The sequence below is a fragment of the Cervus elaphus genome, chromosome X, assembly GCF_910594005.1.
Source record: "Cervus elaphus chromosome X, mCerEla1.1, whole genome shotgun sequence".
Taxonomy (NCBI): Eukaryota; Metazoa; Chordata; class Mammalia; order Artiodactyla; family Cervidae; genus Cervus; species Cervus elaphus.
The window spans coordinates 151,202,783-151,227,302 of NC_057848.1; the positions used below are offsets into that span (position 1 = coordinate 151,202,783).

General features: G+C 40.2%; 1 protein-coding gene across 2 annotated transcripts in view; it reads right to left on the reverse strand.

The window, feature by feature from the left end:
• The window catches only part of POLA1 (DNA polymerase alpha 1, catalytic subunit), a 289,718-nt gene that overhangs the window by 262,964 nt on the left and 2,234 nt on the right, over nt 1-24,520 (reverse strand). For both annotated transcript variants that reach the window (XM_043895338.1, XM_043895337.1), the window contains exons 2-15: nt 21,802-21,926; nt 19,258-19,354; nt 18,067-18,147; nt 14,413-14,528; nt 13,846-13,908; nt 12,903-12,995; nt 12,380-12,467; nt 11,887-12,088; nt 11,620-11,798; nt 7,028-7,140; nt 6,031-6,147; nt 4,860-4,934; nt 3,826-3,964; nt 2,938-3,092 (exon numbers count right to left, since the gene is read on the reverse strand). In XM_043895338.1, coding sequence (XP_043751273.1) covers nt 2,938-3,092; nt 3,826-3,964; nt 4,860-4,934; nt 6,031-6,147; nt 7,028-7,140; nt 11,620-11,798; nt 11,887-12,088; nt 12,380-12,467; nt 12,903-12,995; nt 13,846-13,908; nt 14,413-14,528; nt 18,067-18,147; nt 19,258-19,354; nt 21,802-21,926 — 1,643 coding nt within the window. The remainder of the gene's footprint in view (nt 1-2,937; nt 3,093-3,825; nt 3,965-4,859; nt 4,935-6,030; nt 6,148-7,027; nt 7,141-11,619; nt 11,799-11,886; nt 12,089-12,379; nt 12,468-12,902; nt 12,996-13,845; nt 13,909-14,412; nt 14,529-18,066; nt 18,148-19,257; nt 19,355-21,801; nt 21,927-24,520) is intronic.

Genomic DNA, 24,520 nt, shown 5'->3' on the forward strand with positions numbered 1-24,520 from the left:
CCAGAAATAATTCAGCAGGTTATATGTTTCTCATATATGAATAGTGTTTCTCAACCTCAGCACTGTGGACATTTTAGGCCAAATAATTCTTTGTTGCTGGGGCCGCTCTGTGGATTGTGGGAAATTTAGCTCCCACGGCTGCCAAAAGCATCACTCCCCACTCCCCAGTCTCCATGTTGTGACAATCGAAACTGTCTGCAGACATGGCCAAAAGTCCCCTGGAGGGCTAAAATCGCACCCAGTTGACAGCCATTACTTTAAAAGATGAAAAGTTTTTTCATATGCAATACAATCATGCCAGCTAAGTCAATGAACAGTGATTCCTTGAAAGTGAAAATGAAGTTGCTCAGTCACATCCAACTCTTTGCGACCCCTTGGGATTCACAGAATTCTCCAGACAAGAATACTGGAGTGGGTAGCCTTTCCCTTCTCCAGGGTATCTTCCCAACCCAGGGATCGAACCCAGGTCTCCTGCATTGCAGGTGGATTCTTTACCAGCTGAGCCACCAGGGAAGCCCAAGAATACTGGACTGGGTAGCCTATCCCTTCTCCAGGGGATCTTCTTGACCCAGGAACTGAAGTGGGCTCTCCTGCATTTCAGGTGGATTCTTTACCAACTGAGCTATCAGGGAAGCCCTGATTAAATATCCTGGCAGGATTCAAATTCTTGTGTCTTCCCAACTTTCTCAACTGTATTTATCAACATACTTTGCAACTGGTTGACATGTAATAAAACTGTCTCAGCACAACTCCTCCCCATCTATTACTTCTCTGCAATTTATTTGTTGAAGAAACCGGGTTGCATTATCCTATAGTGTCCCCCATTATAAATTCTGCTGCTTGTATCCTAAGAATGTCATTTAACATGTTCCTGTTTCTGTACTGCCTGTATATTCATATTTATATTTGAAGGCTTAATCAAAATCTGATTCAATTTTTGGCAAGAATTCTTTGGAGTTGCTACTGATCACCACAGACTAAACCACCATTACCACCACTAGTTATCACGTCATGTCTGGTTACCTCTATTCTAGTGATATTAACAGCCTCTGGAAATCAAACCTAGATCATTTATCTCATTATGGATTGCAAAGTAGCTAGATCCAATTCTTCCTTCATCATTTACTAACTGGAAAGCTACAAAGGTAAACCTCCCTCCACTGATCATTTGGTTACCTGAGGTACAAGGTATGTTCAAAAGAGTCAAGATAAATGTTTGATTCAATTCATTTACCAATTTTCAAAATAATGAGTTGGTTCCCTAGCTTACTTTGCAGTGAACAGTGTAGTCCTGTGTTTACAGTATCATTATGAAGTCATGTGTTTCAATCTGTTGCAATTATACATGCTCAAATTGCTCCATCTTTGACATAGGGTACTATTCAAGTTGTTTCCTGAGTCCTTCTGGCATACCTTCAGTAGATTTTAATAATGTCCATGCCTCCTGGTATAACAAGACGTTCCAGGCTTACCTTGGACAATTACTGCCCTGAACCAGCTACTTCCTCACAAAACCCCATTTCCTTTCTTGGGAAACAGTATTTAGAAACCTCACTCTAGACGAAGGATCTTTTTAAAATAATTAAACTTTCCCCTAACACTTTAACTATTAACTATCTACTATATCAACTACTATTAAAACATCAAATCACATACAAAAGGAAAAAACATTGCCAAAATGCTGCTGTTAAAAAAGATCCCTGGGAGGGGGAATCGGGATGGGGAATACATGTAAATCCATGGCTGATTCATGTCAATGTATGGCAAAAACCACTACAATATTGTAAAGTAATTAGCCTCCAACTAATATAAATAAATGGAAAAAAAAGATCCCTATCTATGCCAAAAGGATTTACAAGCAAACATAAAGAAGTTCCCACTGACCAAAGAGAGACAATTTAAGCAGCAAATAAAAAAAAATTAATGATCACAACAGATTGAAATATATTAAGTATATATAAAGTCCATGAGTTTATAATGATACTTTATAAAAGAGGAAGCAAAAATAAGTAACAAAAAATTTATAAAAATAAGTTAACTTAAAAAGCAGAGACATCACTTTGCTGACACAGGTTCACACAGTCAAAGCTATGGTTTTTCCAGTAGTCACGTAGAGATGTGAGAGCTGGACAATAAAGAAGGCTGAGGGCCAAAGAACTGATGCCTTTGAATTATGGTGTTGGAGAAGACTCTTGAGAGTCCCTTGGACTACAAGGAGATCAAACCAGTCAATTCTAAAGGAAATCAACCCTGAATGTTCATGGAAGGACTGATGCTGAAGCTGAAGCTCCAATACTTTGGCCACCAGATGTGAAGAGCCCACTCACTGGAAAAGACCCTGATGTTGGGAAAGATTGAGAGCAGGAGAAGGGGACGACAGGGGATGAGATGGCTGGATGGCATCACTGACTCAATGGACATGAGTTTGGGTAAACTCCAAAAGATAGTCGAGGACAGAGGAGCCTGGAATGTTGCAGTCCATGGGGTTGCAAAGAGTCAGACACGACTTAGCGACTGAACAACAACAACAAATGGTATTCTTTAAGAAAGTGTGCATGTTCTGAGGGATGCATACCAAAGTATACAGGGGTAAAATGACACAATGTCTGAGATTAGCTTTAAAATACTTCAGGAGGAAAAAAAAGAAGGGGGGTGATAAACAAGTGTGACAAAATCTTGCTAACTGGTGAATATGAGTGATGGGTACAGAGGAGTTCATTATATTATTCTATGTCCATGTGCAGTTCTCTAAAATAAAAAATGGGGAAAAAAGCTCCAACATCAGATAAATTCAATTTATTCTTCAAAGTGGAGTTTGGCAGTAAATTAGTATTCTTTCCTTTCCACAAAAAACAACCTTCCCTTACAGAGGAGCTGTACAATTTCAAGAAGCATCGTACCCCAAGCCTAGGTACAAAATATGCCCTATTTCTTTACCTCATTTTCATGTGTCTTTGCATTCTGCATTGTCTTCATGCTCAAAGACATGACCACAACTGGAGGAGGACCGACATCCTTAATTACGTTCACCAGGTCCGGTTTCAAGACCATTGCCTCAACTTTACACCAACTGATTGGCTGATTCAAGAGCTCTGAAAGAGAATAGATACAACAAATCAATAGCTATTTGCTGAAAAAGAAAAGCCACTATAATTAAGACATCTGTAATTAATTGAAATGGTCTTCAATCCTACCTTCTACTAAGAAGGTCTTATAATAACATCTAACTAAAAATAAACCACATTATTGGTTTATTGTATACAAATCTTCGTGTGTGTATGTACACGTATGTTCATTTTCCTGGGAAAAAAGCTCACAGCTTTTATCTGACTTTTCAAAAACATCCAAGACTCCAAAAGAGGTTTATAAGAACAAAAACACTGCTTAGAGGAATCCAAAAAAAAGTTTTAAGAAACTTATTAAGACAAAACAGAGTATCATAAATGCAAATACTGAAAACCACCAGGTAAGAGACCATACACACACTATCCACACTGGGCAGTGAAATTTCACTCCTTCAGAAGTAAGCAGTTCACCATGTTGAACAGCTGGGCCATGTCAGCCAGGTCGGAAGGCCACAATGATAGCAACACAATGAAGGACGTGCCCGAATGTCTGTCTAGGTTAATTAAACCCTCCCTCCCATTAAAATGTGAACCATCAAAACAAAAGAGTAATTTCAAACATACTTCAAGGAACTTACTTAAAGAAACAAACATAAAAAAGGAAGTGGTCACACTGAAATTAAGAGCCCAAGTCTTTAACTTCTAAAAACCACATCTATCAGCAATTTACTGAGTGTTCTGAAAGTAAATGTCTCCTTACGTGGATTTTTCACTTCAAGCCAACAAGGTCCTTTGATCTTTCTATTCATTAAGAACAGTTCCAGGCTGGATGTGTTGGTCCCAAATACATGAGAAAAAGTTTCTCCTTTCAAATCCTGAGGAAGCTGTGGCATTTCAGCCTGAAAAAAGCAAAGAAAAAAAAATCCTTTTTTTGTTTTTTTTTTTTGCTTAAAACTATTACTTCACATTTTCCAAACTCTGTATTTGAAATAAACAAAAGCCTCTCTATGAACCACCAGAAGAAACCTCTTTGATATATATGAAATGTAATTTGCCACACATGAAATCCAAAACAATTCACAGCATGAAACAAAAACAAATCACAATGACAAAATAATGCATCTTGATGACACCCATTAGAAGAAAAATGGGTCAAGAAGCTCCCTCAAAAGAGGATTTCTGTCCAAAGCTGTACATGCCTTCCTGATGAATAGCCAAATAAGTACAACTCCATTAGAAGAATGAAAGCAAGGGAGTGAGAATCATTCAAAATGCTTCCATGGTGCTTTACAACACCACTGTCAGACATTTCTTAAGTTTCCCTTTTCCAACATCATGAGATCAAAACACTAGAACGGAAGTAAAGAGAGGTTAAGGTCCAGTTAATTAACATCCTGCAGCAGTGACCTTGTCTGTCACGGGAGCAAGAGCAGCACTACGGCAACACTACTGATGCTCTCCTCTCACCTTTTCACTGCTCAGACGGACACTTCAACAGACTAATGACGTTCAACTCCATCTTGTGCATTTGTTCCACTTGACAAACAGTTGTGTCATTTCAACTTATGTTTTTACAGATGCATACTTGAAAGCAGAGAAAGGCAGTATAACCTATAGTCTACATATCTAAATTCATTTTATTCATTTTAATTATTCATGACTATAAGTTCACTTCAGTGAACTGTGAGTTTGAAGAGCCCTGCCAGTACTCCTAATTAAAAGCCAGCTGAAAACTCAAAAATAGGAAAACGCCATTTTCAACCCAAATCCATTCATTTTCTTTATTTGACTTACCGAGTATCTAACTTCCAAGTACTCAGATTTCTCCGGAACATCAGGTATCTCAAAAGCATAGTTCTTTTCTACTACCTGGGTAAGTTGATATTTAAAAATCATTAAGACAAAGAAACTTCAAAAATTAAATTGACAAGCATCAAATACACCAAAAAAGCATCTTCCCCCCCACCCCTTTCATCTGGGATGAAAAATACCTAGTGACAAAACGTTTAAGACTTCTTTGGGACACTAGAGAATTTAGAAATATTTGCATTCAAGAGAGGCAATGAAACACTAAAAATGTTTACATTGTCGATGTACTAAATCATTTGCTACTCTTTGATACTAAGCAACTCCATCTTGCTAGAAAAATTAGTAATAAACATTATAATTACAGCATACATGTACTGAGTGCTTGCTATACACCAAGGACTGATTCAATCACTAATATCAATTAACTTACTTAACTCTTCCAACAGCTCTTAAAATACGGCCCCATTTCTCAGGTGAAGAAAGAGGCCCAGAGAAGTCACTCAGCGCTTGTCCAAGATAACAGACCAGGATGTGGTAGAGCTAGGACTTAAAGCACCAGTCCCTACACTCTTCACCATTACATCACATTGCTTCTAGAACTTCAGAGACACTTGATCCATCAGCCACAAGTCAAAGCTCAAACAGCTCAGTTAGCCTCATCTTCAGCAACTCAATCCTCCCTTTATTACAAACACTGTTAATGGCTGGTGTCCTGAGGGAGTTACAGCCCTACAACTATGGCCAAGGGCATCAATATTTCACTACAATCAAGACAACTAACTAATCAATATGCATCACACGAATAGAAGAACTTTATTCTATCAGAAATAGCATCACAGTTCCTGATTTTTAAAGATTTAACCTTGTGACCAAGACAACTTAGCAATAAACCAATATAAACAAGATCAGAACAGTTTCTCCTCCATTTCAGAATAAGAGGACAAGATATGCTTCAAGTACTGGAAGCCATTACTTTATACATATTACCTTTTTATTCAAACCGATGAACATTATTTTCTAGTTTAAAGAGAAAGACATAACTGTTTTTATGCATCTAACATATTGGTTTTATATTGATATCTATGAAATTTCCATAAATCAGAAAACTAACAAATAACTAATACACAGAACCAAAAAATTATCACCAAATACAAACCTTGGACTTGAATTTCATAATCTTATATTTTGCTGCTATTTTCTCATCAAATTCATCATAAACATCCTTCATGGTAACTGGAGTTCCACTTTCTTTCCCCGTATTTAGATCAACTTTCTGCTTTCCCATGGAGAGGGCAGGCAAGGGGAGGGGGAAAAGGTATCTGTAAATAAGATCTTCTCAACTACCAGAAACCCAGTCTAAATCAATTTTCATCTTTACCCACTCAAACATCTAATAGAACAAGGTGAGTTCAAAAATACAAATGGACCCAAAAATATACTAAATCCAGTGCCCAATTCCTCCCAATGACATCATAAAAGCAAACCAGAGATAAAGATGACCAATCCTACAAAATGGGAGAATAATGTTGTAAATCTTGACCAAAATGCTTCACAGTTCAACTGAGATAGGGAGGGGCTGGGGCTGAGAGGGGAGTATGGATGTTAAGGGCAAATAAAAAGGAGGAGCAAATGGAACTGACCCTGTTAAATGGCTGTAGTGGAAATAACAAAAGCATGAAAACTGTTTTTCATGGGCCAAATGTCATGTCCTATTTTAGAGCCATATATTCTCAACGCCGATAATCATGGAAACTGAGAGTTGGGGGATAGACAGCCTTATATACTGAAACTCAGGCACTTTGATGCTCTAACAAGTTGAAAAACAGTGTTTTACTCCATTTTTCCACTTTTCCAAATGTCTAATGGAGCTGCTAACAATCAGGGGGTCATAAGGCAGGCAATAAGAAAGGACCATAAAGGGACTTCCCTGGTGGTCCAGTGGCTAAGACTCCACTTCCCAATGCAGGGGGCCCAGGATTTGATCCCTGGTCAAGGAACTAGATCCCATGTGCCACAACTAAGAACCAGGAGTATTTTTTTTAAAAAGAAAGGACCATTTCTAGGTTGTAGATAAGTCACAGCCCTATCAAAGGACCAGGTTGGTGGCAGAAGACAGAATGCACTTGGAATAAAAGCTGTGTACTAAGGGTTACCATTTCACGGGGAAGGAAACAGAGCGTTCGCTCGATGTTCTTCACCATGACACAGCAGCTCACATGGGTGTCAGCAGATTCGATCCAGACTTTGCCAAACAGAAATACCACACCTGAAAGAATAAGTAAAAATCATGAAACAGTACACATTTCAATTATATCACATTAAAGGGATGCCATAAAAGCTCACTGAATGTGTCCACACATGTATGCTTTCATGTTAAGTCATTTTCTACAGCAAATTTGTATCCGCTACCCAATCTCGAAGACCAGGTCCTTTACTCAGTAACTATGCTGTATGGCAATATCACACCAGTAACTTGGTGGAAACATTCGCCCTAGAAGTAGGGAAACATCCCAGATAAATGCAGACAAGCCTCAGCTATTAGGGCGACATCCCAGGTCTGAGTAGATACCTTGCGTCAGTGCAGAAACCCCTGGGGAATTAGAAAGACATGCCACCTCAATGAAGACACACGTCAAAAACTAGGGAGACATCCTAGATCAGTGTAGGGGGAAAAACATTTTCCCTAGAACCAGGATTACCCAGATTAAGAGAAATCAAAAAAGCAAACTATTCTCCAACAAATCTATTTAAACCTCTTGTGAGAACTCTGAGAACACTAAATTCCTTTTCAGCACTTGTACTTACCAACAAAAACTAACATTTCTATGTAAGGATAACTATGTATGGTACATCAGTAGTCTTCTGTACATAAAACTGTTTTGGAAAAACATAATTCATCTCATATCTTATTCCATATAATAGTAAATATCTCAGAGCTCAACTATTATTTCCTAATTCACCCTTTCTACTTCACAGACTACCAAAGACATCTGGCTGGAAAGCGTTTGTGTTGTTCTCTCTCCTATGTCAGTTTAACAAATGGTCTAGTAACCAAATCAGGAGACAAGCTCCTTTTGAGATCCCTAAGTGATGTACACCACAAAGTAGACCAAGCCTTTCTGGACATCGAGTCATTGTTCATGAAAACTAGTCATCAAAAAATGACTCTGCACTGCTATATTTAAAATGGATAACCAACAAGGACCTGCAGTACAGCACAGGGAACTCTGCTCAAAGTTATATGGCAGCTTGGATGGGAGTAGTGTTTGGGGGAGAATGGATACATGTATATGTATGGCTGAGTCCCTTCACTGTTCATCTGAAACTGTCACAACATCGTTTGTTAATCAGCTATACCTCAATACAGAATAAAAGGTTGGAAAAAGAGAAAAGACTCCACAGATTTGACAGTCAACCTAAGAGATGGCCACTATACAAAATCCCGGGCTCTGTGAATAATTAGACAGCAGTCATCAACACAGCTATTCAACAGGGCCACTTGCCTGAGACACTAAGAAAATTCTGGCACAAGCAAAGGCTACTGTTCACAAAGCCAATTACTCCAGTGTCACAAGATAGCTCATCAGTGCTTCCTTTTGTCACAGGTTCTAGTAGAAATAAGACCATCTAAGAATTCTCATTTCTGCAGATGATTAAAATTCTTACAAGAGTTGTCTAATTTTCAGCTGGGGTAAAAGAGGCGGGGGTGGGGGGAAGATAGGGGAGAGGGAAGGGAGGACTGTGGGGATGATTAAAAAAGAAAAAAAGTCACAGTAGCTCAGAAAATTAAAAGTCATCCTCACAACAGTTAGAGACGAAAAAACAAAATTCTATGCAAAGAAAAATAAAGACCCTAATATTGGATTCAAAGATTCAAATAGCTCATTTTACAGTCAAACTAATATCACACTTCATGCAACACATTTGACACTGTTTATGCCTCATTTGCCACAAAAAGATCATGGTAAACAAAGATTACATTCCCCTTAAAGTTACTAGCTGAAGCCAGGTGCAGTCAGGATTATTCAACCTTGAAAAAGTCATAATGAAGACAGGATATCTTCCCATATGCAAAGAGTAAGATTCTTTTCATAATTATGGAGCATTCAGCAACAACTGACTTACTTAGAATCTGTAAGAAAGTGAGAAACAATAACAGGGTCTTTGGGAGTACTTCGTTTTTATTAGCAGCATTGATTTCAGCAAGGCTCAGTGATCATTACCTGCTATCAAGATGAAACTGTTCAACCCTCTGAGATTACAGGACTTTTTTTTTTTTAAGCCATCTTATTTAACCCGTTGGCATCAATCACAGAGGACAAAACTTCAGAAGCACCATGGAAATGCAGAGTGGACTGCAGGTGAGAAGCCGAGCCCTCTGCAACTGAGGAGCTGACCACTTTATCTTTTGGAGCCTCAGCTTCCTCTGCTTTAAGTGTATAACTAGAGATGATGATCTCTGACTCCTTTGGCAACACTAGCTGTCCTCTCCTTTTAACCTAGCAATAAGAAAACAGGCCAATAACAGACTGATACCTCTTTCAACTGCGAAGTATTTCCCAATAGTGGTTGAAAAGGCCCATCCATGACTATGGTTAGGGTATGATGGGGTCACAGAAGGGGCTCTTAGGCCAGTCTGGAGGATTAGGAACATTCCAGGAGACAGTACTGGGGGTGGGGGGTGGGGGGAGTCAGGTGAGGGAGGAAAGGGATATGGTATAAAGAGCAGCAGGTACAGACTATTCTAGGACACAGAAGTCCCACACAGCAGACAAAAGAAGCCTTGTTAAGGAATTTGGACTGTAAGTTGCAGGCAGCAGCCACTGTGGATTTTCTGTAATGAAGAACTGATGTCAGAAGCCATCATTCAGGCCGCCATGTGAGGGATGACAGCTGAGGAGTCAATGAAGAGGTTGGTGTTGGGAGCAGGAAGGGCTCAAGGGTGGGAGTTGTGAGAAGAGAAGACAGCTTGTCCAGTTTAGGAGGAGAAAACGAGTAAGACTTGGTGAGGAAAGTGAGGAGGGTAGGGGACTCAAGGCGGGCTCTCAGATTTCTGGTTTTGATGGGACCATGAATCAAGTCAGGGAATAAAATTCTACAAGGAACGGACACAGTAAGGCACAGGCAGGTGGCTCTGGGATGGGCAGGCCCACCATTCACCCAATTCCAGAGCACTGGCTATGAGGCTGTGCTTCAGGGAGGTCCCTTGAAACTGTACAATAGAGCCATCCTGGGTTTAATTTCCAAAGCCTTGTGAAATCACACTTGCCAGCCCACCTGGCACCAGCAAGTTACAAAACCGTCAAAGAAGTGAGAGCATCTAACCAGATGGTCTTACCCTAGAGTTTATACCATTTCTAAGACTGCTGGCATCTTCACCTGAGCAACAAACACATGGCAGTTTGCTACTCCAGCAGCTGTGCAAGTTTCAACACTTTGATAAGCGGAGCATATTAATACTGCCGCCTCCCAAGAGACCAGTACCATTTTCCCAGTGCAAGCCAATCCAAGTATCTTGGTGGTAAATCTGGCTCCAAGTCTGATGGTTTAATACTTAATCCTCAAGGAAATCATTTGGAAAAATTCAGTTTGTACCTGCCCTTCGATTCAGATATGGATCTGAATAAAGGCAACTGTTTAAGGGTGTATACTGTCTCTTTTCTGAATCTGACATGCCTTGTCCTGCCTGGCCCCACAGTGAAGAAGGACTCAAATAGCACAGAGGAAATGGGAGCCCTCCTGACTCTGTGAGTCAGGATTCATAGTAAAAGTTCATTTGGAGGAGGATCTGCGACTTAGCCTTGATTCCTCCTTTCTCTCAAATGCCACATCCATCCATCCTCGAGTTCATGTCAAAGTCCAAGTAAAAGTTACTGACTTCTCTCCTCCTCCACACCTGCCCTGGACAGACTGATCTTCAGGTCTTCTACACTCCCTACTCTGGCCCGGCCACACCCACACACGTGCAGGCTTTTCTCCACATAAACCACATGGTTCCTGCTCAGATGTAAACCCAACCATGGCCCCACTCTACCCCTCACCCCTGCACCCCACACTGAAAATCCTCCCCTGCCTCGCCACTGTTCTTAGAGTAAGGTCTCAACTCCTCAACGCAGCTTTCAAGGTCCCTCATTGTCCGGCCTTTGCCTTTTCTCCAACTTAATTTCCAACCAATCTTGTCATCTGACTACTCTGCTACAACCACTCAGGTCTCCTCCTTTCTCTCCCCGGGCCTCTGCATTTCTGGGTTCCTCAGGCTGAAATACTCTCTCCTCAGCTCTGAACATACCTCAAAACCCAGCCCAATAGGCCTTCCCTGGTCACTCCCCAAATAACTGCCTTTACCCCACTAGAATGAAAGCTCCACTAGGACAGGGAATTTGCCCAGCTTGTTCACCCCATCTCAGGGCCTGGCATGTGGCAGGTGTTCACACTGCTGAAGGCACCAATTAGTGATTGATTCCACTTTAAGTGCATTCCAATATGTTCAGATACATCAACGGTGAATTCCAAGCATACACTGCGAAATCACATATAACCAGTTTTCGGAATAAGACTGTAAAGATTATTCACACCACAAACTCTCTCCATCCAGGTCTCATGAACTTTACAGTAAACGAGTGTTGCTCTCTTACTATGAACATGGGGGCAGAGCCTGTGCCAATTACAGTCACTAAAGCACTTCAGGGAAAGGTGCCATTCTGTGTTCAAGACATTCAGTTACCGTATGTAACTATATGATTACCTGGTTGGCTGTATGGATCTTCATAAGCATCCAGCCAATAAAACTGAAATACTTGTTCCTCATCAGCTCCTTTTACCAGTGGGAGGTGACTGGAATCCACTTGAACTTCTGGGGCTAAGAAACTGCTGTCATCTTCCTGATCCATGTCCCAACAAGAGATATCTGGGAGAAAACTTGCTCTGCAAAAATCACATTTTCAAAAACCTTTCAAAATCCAACAGAGTAAGTGTAGCACTACTTGGCAGAGAAGTCATAAAATGCTCTTACGAGGAGGATGTGGTCCCTTTCCCAGAATCAGCCTCGTGTTTCGCCTCCTCTGCTGGCTCCCTCTCTTGGCACAAAGTCTTGGCAGCCACGGGCTCCACATCCACCTCCTCGGCTTCCATGGGCTCATCAAAGTCACCATCTTCAAATTCCATTGCCCCTGACTCCTCCTTGTCATCTGAACACAGTGGCATCCTGGGCTCTCCTGAGGGCGGCGTCACACATTCCCATCACGTGTTACTGCCACCCAGCACAAAAGCTTCCCCGACGGTGCAATAGCAGACTACCCCTGGCCCACATGCTATTTGCCTTGCTCTTCAATTCCCAAATTGGATGTTTTTAACTTTTCCTGCTATGAATTCAAACCTTTCTCAGGGAAACTGCCTACTCAAGCCCTTCAAATTTTCTCCACTTCCTCCTTCACGGGGCCTCCATCTTTTGACAGCACTCTGCAACTGCTTAACATCCTTGCAATTCTGCTTGACAGGAGACTTACCAGCAAATTCAGCACATGTAAGAGGAACAGGAGTTAATGAAGGCTCCTTCCTTGAGGCCGGGGGAGCGGTTTTTCCTGAAGGAGCTGCCTGTCAATGTTTTTAAATGTTTAGTCAGTTAGACCTGCATGCTAAAAATATGCAACTGTCCTACCCTGACCAGAGATAATGACAGTTCCCATTTATAAAACAATTTTATGTATTATTAATGTAACAGCCTCAATTATTTCACTGTTACCTAGGATTACAGAAAAAAAAAAAACTTGTTTCCAGGAAGAAAATGATTGCATTTAGCACAGTTGCAATACCTATAATAAACATATACCAGTTACTACAAAATTTACTATGAAAAAAGCAGGCACATGCTATTTTTGAAATATATGAAACTATATAATGAAACAGGAGTCCTAATTTAAAACAAAAACAAGAACAAATTCAAAGGCATTTCACTCACATAGAAAAGCAACAAAATAAGTTTTAAGCAGTAATGTAAATCAAGACTGAAGGTATTTCCACACACTATACCTTGGGGGTGTGCACAGAGAAAGGATTCAGTGAAGCTCCACTGGATCTTTTCTTTTTTGGTATTATTACAGGTGGTGGAGTTATTTGTGGTGTCTAGGAGGGGGTAGACAGACATTCACTGCCATGCTTGGTTTACCACAAGACACAAAAAGTACATTTCTTCCCCCAATGAAGCCCAGTGAGCAAAGCACTTTTTTCCCCCTCCCTGCTCCCCCCACAGATCTATGTTCATACAGTGAGGTTACTATAGCAACAATACCACAGACTCACTAGAAAACCAGAATAGATACTGACTCCACCCCTCATCAATTTTTTTTCTTTTTAAAACTTAACATACTTCTCCCTTACCCTTCCAGAATATTACATTTTAAAACTGTCAAACCCGAACTACACAGTGTTGGTGTTAGTCATTTTAATTGAAGATCACTTAGAAAGAAGCACATCTCTAACTGAGAGTTCAGTCTTGCCGTGAAACAGCCCAATTGCAAATTCCAGTACCGCCGAACCTGTCTGAGTCGTACGAGGGACAGCTCACCGACTCTTCCCTCACCCCCACTTGGAATTCAGGACGAGGATCTCACGCCTGACTGTGCAGACTGACAGGCTTCAATCTACTTCGGGCACATACACGGCAGCAACTGAGCACAAGCAGCATGCCTTCCCTGCAATGGCTCGTGTGTACTCTGACTACCTCAAACACAGCCCCACACAGTCAATAGAGCCTAGAGTGGCTAGAAACTATTCACCTAAAATGGGGAGAAGAAACCAATTTGAAGGGCTTGGTTTTGGTTTGGAGGTTTGTTTTGGTTGGGGTTTTGGTGGTGGGGTTGTCACTGGAGTTTGCTGTGCATTCTAACAATAAGTCTGTTTCATATTAATTACTGAATTGTTTCTTCAGGTCATGTTCACTTGAATATTTGACAGCTCCTGGAGATTCACTTACCTCAGTGTTCAGGTCCTGTAGAATGTCACCTAACAGATCATCCTTGGACAAGTCAACAGCTTTCTGGAAATTAAAAAGGCAGAGAGAATGAGAAAGTCCTGCACTTCACATTTTCAGAGTAAGGATCAGGAGATGCCTCAATCTACCGAGAAATCTACATTGAACTTAGTGACTGAGACTGGGAAAGTAATACTCAAATATTTGAGTTCAAACATATTGGGACCTCCCTGGCAGTCCAGTGGTTAGGACGTGGCACTATTACTGCAAGGGCCTGGGTTTGATCCCTGTTTGGGGAACTAAGACCCCACAAGCCATGCAGTGTGACCAAAAAATATATAAAAGATAAAAAACAAAACAAAAACATACTGGGCATCTATTATCTATATAATCAAATGTTAAATATAATCAAAGATTAAGCTCATCTGGAACCAGGGGACTAGCCTGGCAGCCTTCAGGAGATCATCTGTCTAGAGCTACGGGGAATCTGACAAAAAAGGTGAACTATGAACAAACAGGAATCATTGCTTCACAAAGGAAGAGGCAAATATAAGAAAACATGAGACTCACATCTACAGTTTTCCTCCCAGCACTGGCAATGAACATTGATTTAATGTTGTTCGGTTTTGTCACAGCAGCCCTCTTGATAGTCCTCTTATCTTTGTTGCATGCTTTATCATCTTTTCCTGTTGGAAGAGAATTTATTTAGAAACACGCAAAAGCAAAAATCAAAATGGAAAACCAAAAGCATGGTCACCTGTCCTCTGTATATGAGACTCTAACAAGCAAAATGTTAAAAATTCAAAACACAAAACTGAAATTTTATGCAAGGTACATAGGAAATAATCTTTTAAATGGGCTAAATTCAGGGAAATTTGGACTGAATGTTACTATAAAAATGGAAGAAAGAAAAAAAAAATGGAAGAAAGGCCAGTAAAATGTCAAGATGAGTTATTGAGACTGTTTAATCATTACTATTAATGTGAATAGAAAGCTTTTTAAAAGGTGGGGTTTAGTTTCCCATAGAAATAAAAAGATCAAGCTCATCTGGAACCAGGGGATTAGCTCTGCAGCCTTCATGAGATCATCATTTTAGTGTGACACTGACTCTGACAAGAAAACTGAACTATGAAGAAAGAAGACTACTGGTTGTGATACTGTAGCATCCTAGTTTCCATTTTATGAGGAACAGTAACTAGACACGGAACAACAGGTCCTAGCAACACTAAACAACATGCAGACATTTGCTCCATAAAGAAAAACTTGTGCCATATGTTTTCTCTTCTGGGCATGTAGATACTACCTGCAAACTCCTCTAGTACTGTGAATTTTACTCTCACTTTCTGACTCACCCCAGAACCCAAAGGGAATGTGGGCAATAAACATGAACATACGGTTCATGTTAAAAAATATATAACTATGAAGTTTTATGAAAGATGCCCAACTTCATGTGTAAAAGAAATGCAAATGTCATTTCTCACATATTAGAGGGTCAAAAATTTAAAAGCTTGACAATACATTCTCTTGGCGAGGCCATGGTGTCTAAATGGATACTCAAATATTGTTCACAGGAGTGTAAAATGGGACAATTCCTATGGAGAAGAATTTGGCAATATCTCATGAAACTTTATGTCCATGTACTCTCTAAGCCAGCAATCCCACCTCTACGAATTTTCCCTGAGGAAAATACCATATGCAGTTATTCAATGTGGTATCATCAGCAAGAGCTAATTACTGAAAATCTAAATGTCCACTCAAGAAAACCATCTGAACAAACCATGGTACATCCATCGATGGAATACTATGCAGCCATACAGAAATGAGCAAGCAAGAAGAATGCGCTCTAAGTGCTGATATGAAGTGATTTTCAAGATATCTTCTTAAGTGAAAAAACGCCAAGTACAAAAGTATCTATAGAAAATATCTTTTGTGTAAGAAAGAAAAGGAAATTAAAATACGTATACAGAATTCCATTTCTGGGCATACGCCCAAAAGAATTAAAAACAAGTGTTCAAACAAAAACTGGTACACAAAACTTCACTCAGCACTGTTCACAGTAACTGAAAAGAAGGAAACAACCCAAGTGGCCTATAACTAATAAATGAATAAATGAAATGTGGTCTATCCTTGCAATCTAATAGTACTCAGCCCTGAAAAGGAATGAAATACTGATTCACACTGTAACACGAATGAACCTTGAAAACACTATGCTAAATGAAATAGGCCAGAAACAAACAGTCACATATTGCATGATTCCAACTCTATGAAATACTCAAAACAGGCAAATCCAGAGACAGAAAGCGTATCAGTAGTTGCCAAGAGCTGAGGGAAGGAAGACTGAGGAATGACTGCTTAATGAGTATGGATTTCCATCTGGGATGAGAAAATGTTCTGGTCATGAGTACAAACACTGTTGATGCACTAAATGTCACAGATGATAGATTTTCTGTTATTTTTTTTAATGTGCCTAAGAATACGAAGATATAGCACATTTGTGAAAAACATAAGACAGGGGAATTTAATTTTGTCGAGAGATCATTTGGAGCAGTTTGAAGAGAGAATATAGGCAATGGTCAAAACGTTTAGTAAACAAAATTCAGGTCCTAATAAAGAGCCTCAAAAGAGAAGGTCAGTACTGGTTTGACTAGCAAGGAAGGCTTCACTAAGGGGCTTTAATATCATCAGTCTACATTAGCAGGTATAAGACAGAAGGACAACAGGAAACAAAGAAAGAACAGGAGTCAACGTTTGAGATGAAATTTTTCCACAATTTTAGAGCTCCTGTTTTGATTTGTTTATGTGGGTTGTTTTTTTTTCTTCAGCCAAACACTTGTTTGGAATCTTATTTCCCCGATCAGGGATGAAACCCATGCCCCTGGCAGTGAAAGTGTGGAATCCTAGCCACTGGACAGCCAGGGAATTCCCTTGTCCCTTTAAAAATGTCAGTGTCATGAAAGACCAGATGGGGAAGAGGAGGGATGGTACTGCTCTATGCTAAATAAGACTGAAGAGACATGAAAATCCAAGTGGAAACTGCACTTCTAAAAACAGCTATGAAAGGTATTATTGGACGAACTGGGGGAATCTTAAGCAGGATAAAATCTTAGATAATATCATGGAAATGGTACTGCAGCTAAGGAGACAAGCCCTTGTTCTTATGATCACCACTGAAGCATGGAGAGCTAAGTGTCGTGCTGTCTACAACTTAGTTTCAATAAATTCACCAAAAACAAAGTCTGTGTGTGTATGTCTGGGAAGGTGGAAGAGGGACACAGTAAACAAATGTCACAAAATGTAAACAATCTACAAATTAAGGTCCAGACTTTCTGAAAAGGGTGAGAGAGCACAGATTTCAGGCTTTGCGGCCACACAAAGCTGTTGCATATTCTTCTTTCCATTTTTCTTCTTTTTTTAAACACTCGTTAAAAAGGTAAAAGCCATTCTTAGCTTGAGCTATATAGTACAGGTATGATTTCCTTCTGAGGTAAGGAAAGTCATCATGGTGATGGCTGTACTACTGTGACTATACTAAAAGCCACTAAAATGCTCACTTTAGGGGAATTGTATGGTATGTTAATTATATCTCAGTAAAGCTATTCTAAAATAAACCAGCTCTAAGTGGGCCACAGAATGTTGGCCAGTGATCTACCACTTGGTGGTAATAATGAACTAAATTAAAAAAAAACAAATATGAAGAAAATTTCCTCCTCTCATTTTACAGGAACGAAATCGGGCTTGTTGACTCAAAAATTTCTTTTGCCAATGATTGTGATAGCTATGTGAATATAACACATTCATTCATATTGTTTTAAATTTCAATTAAACAAAGCAGGTTGACAGAAGCTCAAAGCCTTGTTATTGTACTGTGCTTCTATCAAAGAGCTAAAATCCTAAGTAACTTCAGTAGGAATGAAAAGACATCACTTATGCTTGTAGCCCTCAAAATCAGCAAATCTAAAATGACCACAGCACTGAAAATTCCAAAATAAGTATCTCTTTGGATAACAGAGATGTGAAACTTCATTTCCTGATTGTTTTTGCTTTCCATGTTTAATTTTCTACATAACTAGACTTCTTTCAATATTAGAACATTTTCTATACTCAAACACAATTGTGGTAGGTCCGTTTCCCCTGAAGAAACTATGTCAAAGTACCAAGTCATCTGAAATTTTAGACAATTCCTTAAATCTCAAAATGGCCCTCTTAAAAACAAAATGCAGGTACCTTTCTCATGGGAATCAAGAGCATCATCTTCAAGGTCATCATCAAAAATTTCCCGGCCATCCTCCACATAGCCAATACCATCTGCAGGAACAAAATTTCACATTAGGATCAAATTTCTAAACATAGCCAATATTTTACCCATGACAAAAAAATAAAAATCCCCAATCAGATGTTCTCCTGGTCCACGTCATTTTAAAATGCAGCAGAATCCCGTTCAACCAAAAGTCAGATGAAACACAGCCCTCACACAGGTTTTCTGAGTCAAAACCAAAGGATATTCAGCTGACCCTCACACAACTTGGGAGTTAACCCATGTATAACTTACAGTCAGCCATCAGTATCTACAGCTCCTCTACAACTGTGAATTCAAACAACCACAGATGGTGTAGTACTATGGTATTTATTATCGAAAAACAGCCACACACATATAAGTGGATCCAAGCAGTTTAAACTCATGCTGTTCAAGGATCAGCTATATACTATGCCTATTTAGGTGAACTAGGAAATAATTTGGCCCACAGGATCAAAGTTTGCCACAACAGGATGCTTTACAGTACTTCTACTCTACAAGAAGAACAAAAAGAATCAAGATCACCAGAAGTCCAGAAAAGCAACTTAGTCTGCAAGTTCAAGTTGGGAATATAGCCAAGTCCAATTACAGAAGTAGGAACGTAAATACGGTGGTGGGTGCAGTTTACACCCCCTTTCTCTGCTGCATGGTTGGCACCCACACAGCAAAGAAGTCACATCCCGCAAACAGGAACCACCGAGCTTTCCACAAGGGCTATAAGAACATGGGGACCAGCCTCTGTCTACCCAGGGCTTTCCACTGCCCAAGTCACTCTTCATGAGTACAGTCTTGTGTAATCCTCACAGCCATTCTGTGACGTATTTTCCTCTACCCCATCACATGGAGACAGCCCACAGGTAGGAGATTCCTCCAAACTCCTACACAGTCACTTCCTGGAGGATTTATACTATAGTCTGAGGTATACATCTGGTTTCTCCAAAATGCCCCTCGATAAAACTTTCCATTGTTCTGCTTCTACACCCTCAAAGCACGTATTTAAGGAAAATCCAAACCAAAGGTGCCTTACATCTATCTGCCCAAGCAAAGCAGCATCTCTGCTGCATAAGAACTTATGAAAAGCTACTGACACAGTGTCTGGCAGATGGCTTCTTTCCACATACCATCATCCACGATCCAGTCGTCATCCTGGCGGGCCTGGACCAACTTCGAGTATTGTTCCTCATCAACTTCTTCATAAACACTCGTGAAGTCCTCTACCTACCATCATACAAGTTTGAGAAAGCTCAAAGTGGAGTGAAAGTGTTAAACAATTCTGATGAAAAAATTGTCAAATTCAAAGTGGAATGGCAGCCTGAAGGAGTTAGCTGCAACCAAATCATGAGTTCTGACATTCAACACCACTGCAGGGTTTTCCTTAAATAGACATCAATTAACTTAGTATTCCTTTTAGGTGGGTGTTAACATAAGATATTAAATGATCCATTAGCATAATATACTTGTCACACCATCAATTACTCATCTACTTCATAAAAAACAAACTGAATTATAGCCAATTCTTCATTAGCTGCTTTGGGGATTAGTCATTTGTAATTTCGAGATTGGTTTCTCCTGTACTTGGCAAACCTGTGAGACATGCTGCCTCCCTTTCCGCTAGCTGATGGTGCCCCACAAAAGGACAAATCTCCATAACTGTTCAACCGATCAAATGAAATTCCAAAGGAAAATCTCCCCCATCCATCCCCCTCCAAAAGCCAGGAAAACACAGTCTATATTCTACAGGTGCACTACAAACGGTTTTAGAGTGACCCTTGTTTGTATTACCACTGATCCCTAACCATTTTGGGGTGTTAAAAACCGAGTGCAAGTGCGGAGTGGCAAGACCTGTAATTACACAGGCTGCCCAACCATCAGAAGTTCAGAACTCCACGAACTACTGACATGAAGAGAGCAGACCCTCTAAGCAGTTAAAGCACAGACAGACACACACCACTGCCACAGCCGCCATGGTGACAGGCCATTAATGTCTCAGGTGAGAATTTGGTGGGCTGGTTATTAAGAACTTAAACATACCCTGCTAAAAATTCCCCCCTTCTCTTGACAGTTCTGCCTTTCCAAGTGAGGGGTGGAAGAAACGACCAGCTCCATCTGAAGACCTAAGACTCTAGGGGAAAAAACACCTGGATACAGAGCTTTGAGAGCCTGATGGGCAAAGTTGACTGGATTTCTGCCACACCTACAGGGCTTATAGTAATTGCAGGATTAGGCTTAGCTGTCACCTCCTGTTTAATTTGCTCTACAGGGATCACTGGCAAATACTGATTAGGCCTTTGATCACTTGGTAACAGAAATTACCTGCCCTACCAAATTAAGTTTTTTTTGACAACCCAAGCACAAACTGGTCCAACTAATACTACTGTACTGACCAATGTTCTTTTCCAGGGGAGAGGGAACTGGCAAGGTTAGTTTTGTTGCCTGAAGTCTATTAGGCATACTCTGCCTCTCATTTAAGCAACTCATTTACAGACTATCAAAAAGACACCAGAAAACTATTTTTAAAAATCATTTTGAATTAAAAAGTCATTTTGACTCGATCTCTAAAAACATTGCTACTGCTCAGCTTGAACTCTTAGAGCCATGCCATTAACATCAGTGATTAATGGGAAATCAGTCACATTGTGTCAACATCTGAAATGCCCCACAGAACTTCTTTACAGAAGTACCTACATTAAAAATGCTTTACTCATGATTTACTGTAATCCTTTTAGCAACCCTTTATGATCTGGATGACTCCCTTAACTTGAAGGAATGGTGCCAAATGACAAGAATCCTCTTCTACTTGTTTAATAGCCCAATACAGAATGGGCCATGGTTAACAGGCATATTCTCAAACCAGGCTGCCTGGGTTCCAATCAAGGCTCTGCCACTGTGACCTCAGATACCTTCCATGCGAAATGCTGTTAATCGTAGTGTCTAACCTCAGATGATTATTGGAAAGATTAAAGAACAGAATATGTTTGTTAAAGCACTTAGAACAATGTTAGCTGAAAAACTGCATTAGTTGCTGTTATTATTATTATTGTCTCATATTAATTAATGGCTTTCCAGCCGTGAGGCTATGAAAGTATTAATATTCAGGGAGCACCCTGGAGGTGAAGCTCGACAACATTGTGCAGATGGTAGCCACTCTGCTTTCTCACCAGGCCATCAATGGTGGGTAGGAGAGAGCCAAAAGGACATCACATTCAGTCCTTCATGCAGGACACAGCAGAGGGGAGGTCCAAGCCCCCACCAGGATCCCCTTGCATATGAGATTATGAAGTCCAGTTCTCTCCAAGGAGAAGCAGTGCTCAGTCAGCGACACTGCTCAGCACCTCTTAAGTAAAGCAAAAGCATCTCAAAGTTCCCTCAAAAGAGCCACGGAACTCAGCAGAGATGCAGTGATCTTAATAAGGCAAAAAATACATTACTACTTTCATTTCGGGATTTTAAAAGCATCGGTAAGGTGCCTCAGAGGAACTTTAATGGGTGAGTAGTCTCCCATAACCTGTAAATCTGCCTCATGCCCAAGTGCGTTTGAGATTAAGAAATCACTATTATAAGAAACTTGAAATATATGCATATTTCTAATCAGCAGCAAAGGTGACATAAGATTACCTACAGGCTATGAATTAGATGAATCACAGAGGGAAAAAATGGTTACTTACTTCATATTTATACTTCTCACCAGCTTTTGCCCTTTTCAGTCTTTCCAGAGCTTCCTGTCGCCCTTTCTTTGATTTTTTCTCTCTCCGGGATCGGGAAGCTACAAAACTCCTGGAATCTGACATAGCTGAAAAGAAGCCAAATTTATTTGATACATTACAAAATTGTCAGCCATTTTCCCTCAAAAACAAAGCAACAGTTTTTAGCCAGTAGTAACATACAAGTTCAATGTTATAAAAAATCTGCCGCTCCTGTGGCTCTGCGGAAATTCTCAGCTGAAGTAACTGTTATTTTTTTTCCTCTCGGAGAAAAATTCCAAATTCAACTGATATCCCCTGGAGACACTCAAGGGAGACCAGCCTAGTCCATAACCTTTCCAAGCAAAATGACAGGCCATTAAGTGATTATAAAAGGACAATTCATTTTGTATTCTATTAATCAACATTTGAAAGGTTTTGACGAGCACCTGCTCTTTACAAATAACTACCCCTCTGAGAGACACAAAAACAAGACAGGGCCCCAGACTCACAGAACTTACAATCTGACCGGGGAGATACCTGGCAGACCTCGGAGATACTAGTGGGTTCAGTTCCAGACCATGACCAATAAAGTGAATATTACAATAACGTGAGCCATGTGAATTTTTAAAAATTTCCCAGGGCATATAAAAGTTATGCTTACACTATATTATAGTCTATTAAGTGTGCAAAAGCATTATATCTTTAAAAATTCTTGATTGCAAAAAATAAAAATAAAAAAATTCTTGATTGCTAAAAATGTTAACCATAATCTGAGCCTTCAGTGAGTTGTAGTAGTAACATCCAAGATCCCTGATCATAGATCACTGTAACAAATATTGAAAAATGTGAGAATTCCCAAAATGTGACACAGGGACATGAAGTAATAAGTGAAGTCTGTTGAGGAAATGGTGCCAACAGACTTGCTCGATGCAGGGTTGCCACAACCTTCAATTTGTTTTAAAAAATAAAATTTTAAGTGCAGTATCTAAAGCACAATAAAGCGAGGTATGCCTGTAAATAGCAACTAACTATAGAACAACTTTTAGAAGAAACACATGCCCCAACAGAAGTACAGATAAAATGCCTGGAATTTCAAAGAAAGGATAAATTGGGGGTTGGGAGAATTTAACCAAGATGACCGAGGAGATTCTTGATTCCATCACTGATTTCCAGATCTCATGCTGCTGGTTATGACATTAGAGGATGACAGTGAAAAACACAAAGATTAAAATGTGTTTTGTGAAAAATTAATGAAGTACCAGAGGGCCTCACTGGTCAGTCATTCAACTTTTGAATTATGCACGCTTTGGGTCATCATAAACTGACCACCTCACACAGCTACTGAAAAGATTTCACCCACAGAATGAAGACTTTAATATGCCAGCTGATGAATACCCAAAGCAAGCAAGACAGTGCCGCCTGCCAGCCACGAGTTGAGGCTCAGCATGACTGCCACCTATGTCTGTGAAATTGAATATTGTATTGTATTTGGTGCTAATTACTTTATAAAAAGAAGCACAGAAAAGGAGAAGTATTGATAACAGGCATCCCAAAAGCTCCCACCCCACTGGAATGTTCATAACAACATTCAGCTCTTTGACTAAGTGTTGACTGAAACAGAAGATACAATTTACAGAACATGTAGCAAGTGCTGGCAATAAACTGTTTCAATAGTTTCAACTGTTTCAACCCTGTCTTGAAGGTGAGGCATAACTAGAGATACTTTTTTTCTAGCTTTCTGGAAATGGAATCTCTCTTTATAATATCTCAGTCTATTGTTTGACTTTCATATTTGACTTTTAAATCCATTTTCAGAAAAGCATTAAGGAATGCAGGTACTTAATGATGACAGCCACAAAATCGTGAGTGTCACTCAAATGATTTCAAAAAAATGTGAGCAGACCTACACAACAAGGTTTTGGAGATTACTGAACATGACCCTTGGGAGTGAAGAGCTGGCCTCAGTGTATTCCATTCAAGATCCCCCTGACTCCTCTGTCAGATTATCCTGACAAAATCTATAGGTTTTCAAAAAGACTTACTCCACAGGCAACGATGTGCCACTGTAAGAGTTTGGGGTACAATTACAAATAAGACAAAGTTGCGAGTCCTCAAGGGGCTCCTAGTCAAGGAAAGCAAGAAGACCTGAAACTCCCACCATCATATAAAGATGGTGCCATATGAGAGGTAAGAACCCGGTACTGAGGACATGTAGAAAAGGGAGCCATTCATTTTGCCTGGGAAATCAGACAAGGCTTCACAAGGGGAGGTTTCCAACACAGAAAGAGGAATAGAACTTCACTATCAGAGTACAGGGCAACAAGTGGGCACAAGCAAAGGAAAAGGCATGAGCCAAACTACAAACAGGTAAAAATGCAAGGTGTATTCTGAAACCAAGAGGAAGTCAATGCGGAAGGTAAACCGGACACGAGAGCATCGAGTGGGAGAATGGGAGAACGGAGATTAGAAGCAGCAACACAACCAGGCTCTGGCACTTACTGGGTGACAGGAGACAACCGGTGTGCCTTTCTGAGCCACGGTGGCCAGGTGTCTTGTTTTTTTAAGCTGCCCAGTATTGAAACTGTGAAATCCCTCCTCCCTTATGCCCCGGCAGCTAGGGCAGGGGTACATAAAATAGGTCCTGCAATTACAAACATCTGCTCAGACTTAATCAGAAGCTAGTGTGACAAGGAAAGGGGGA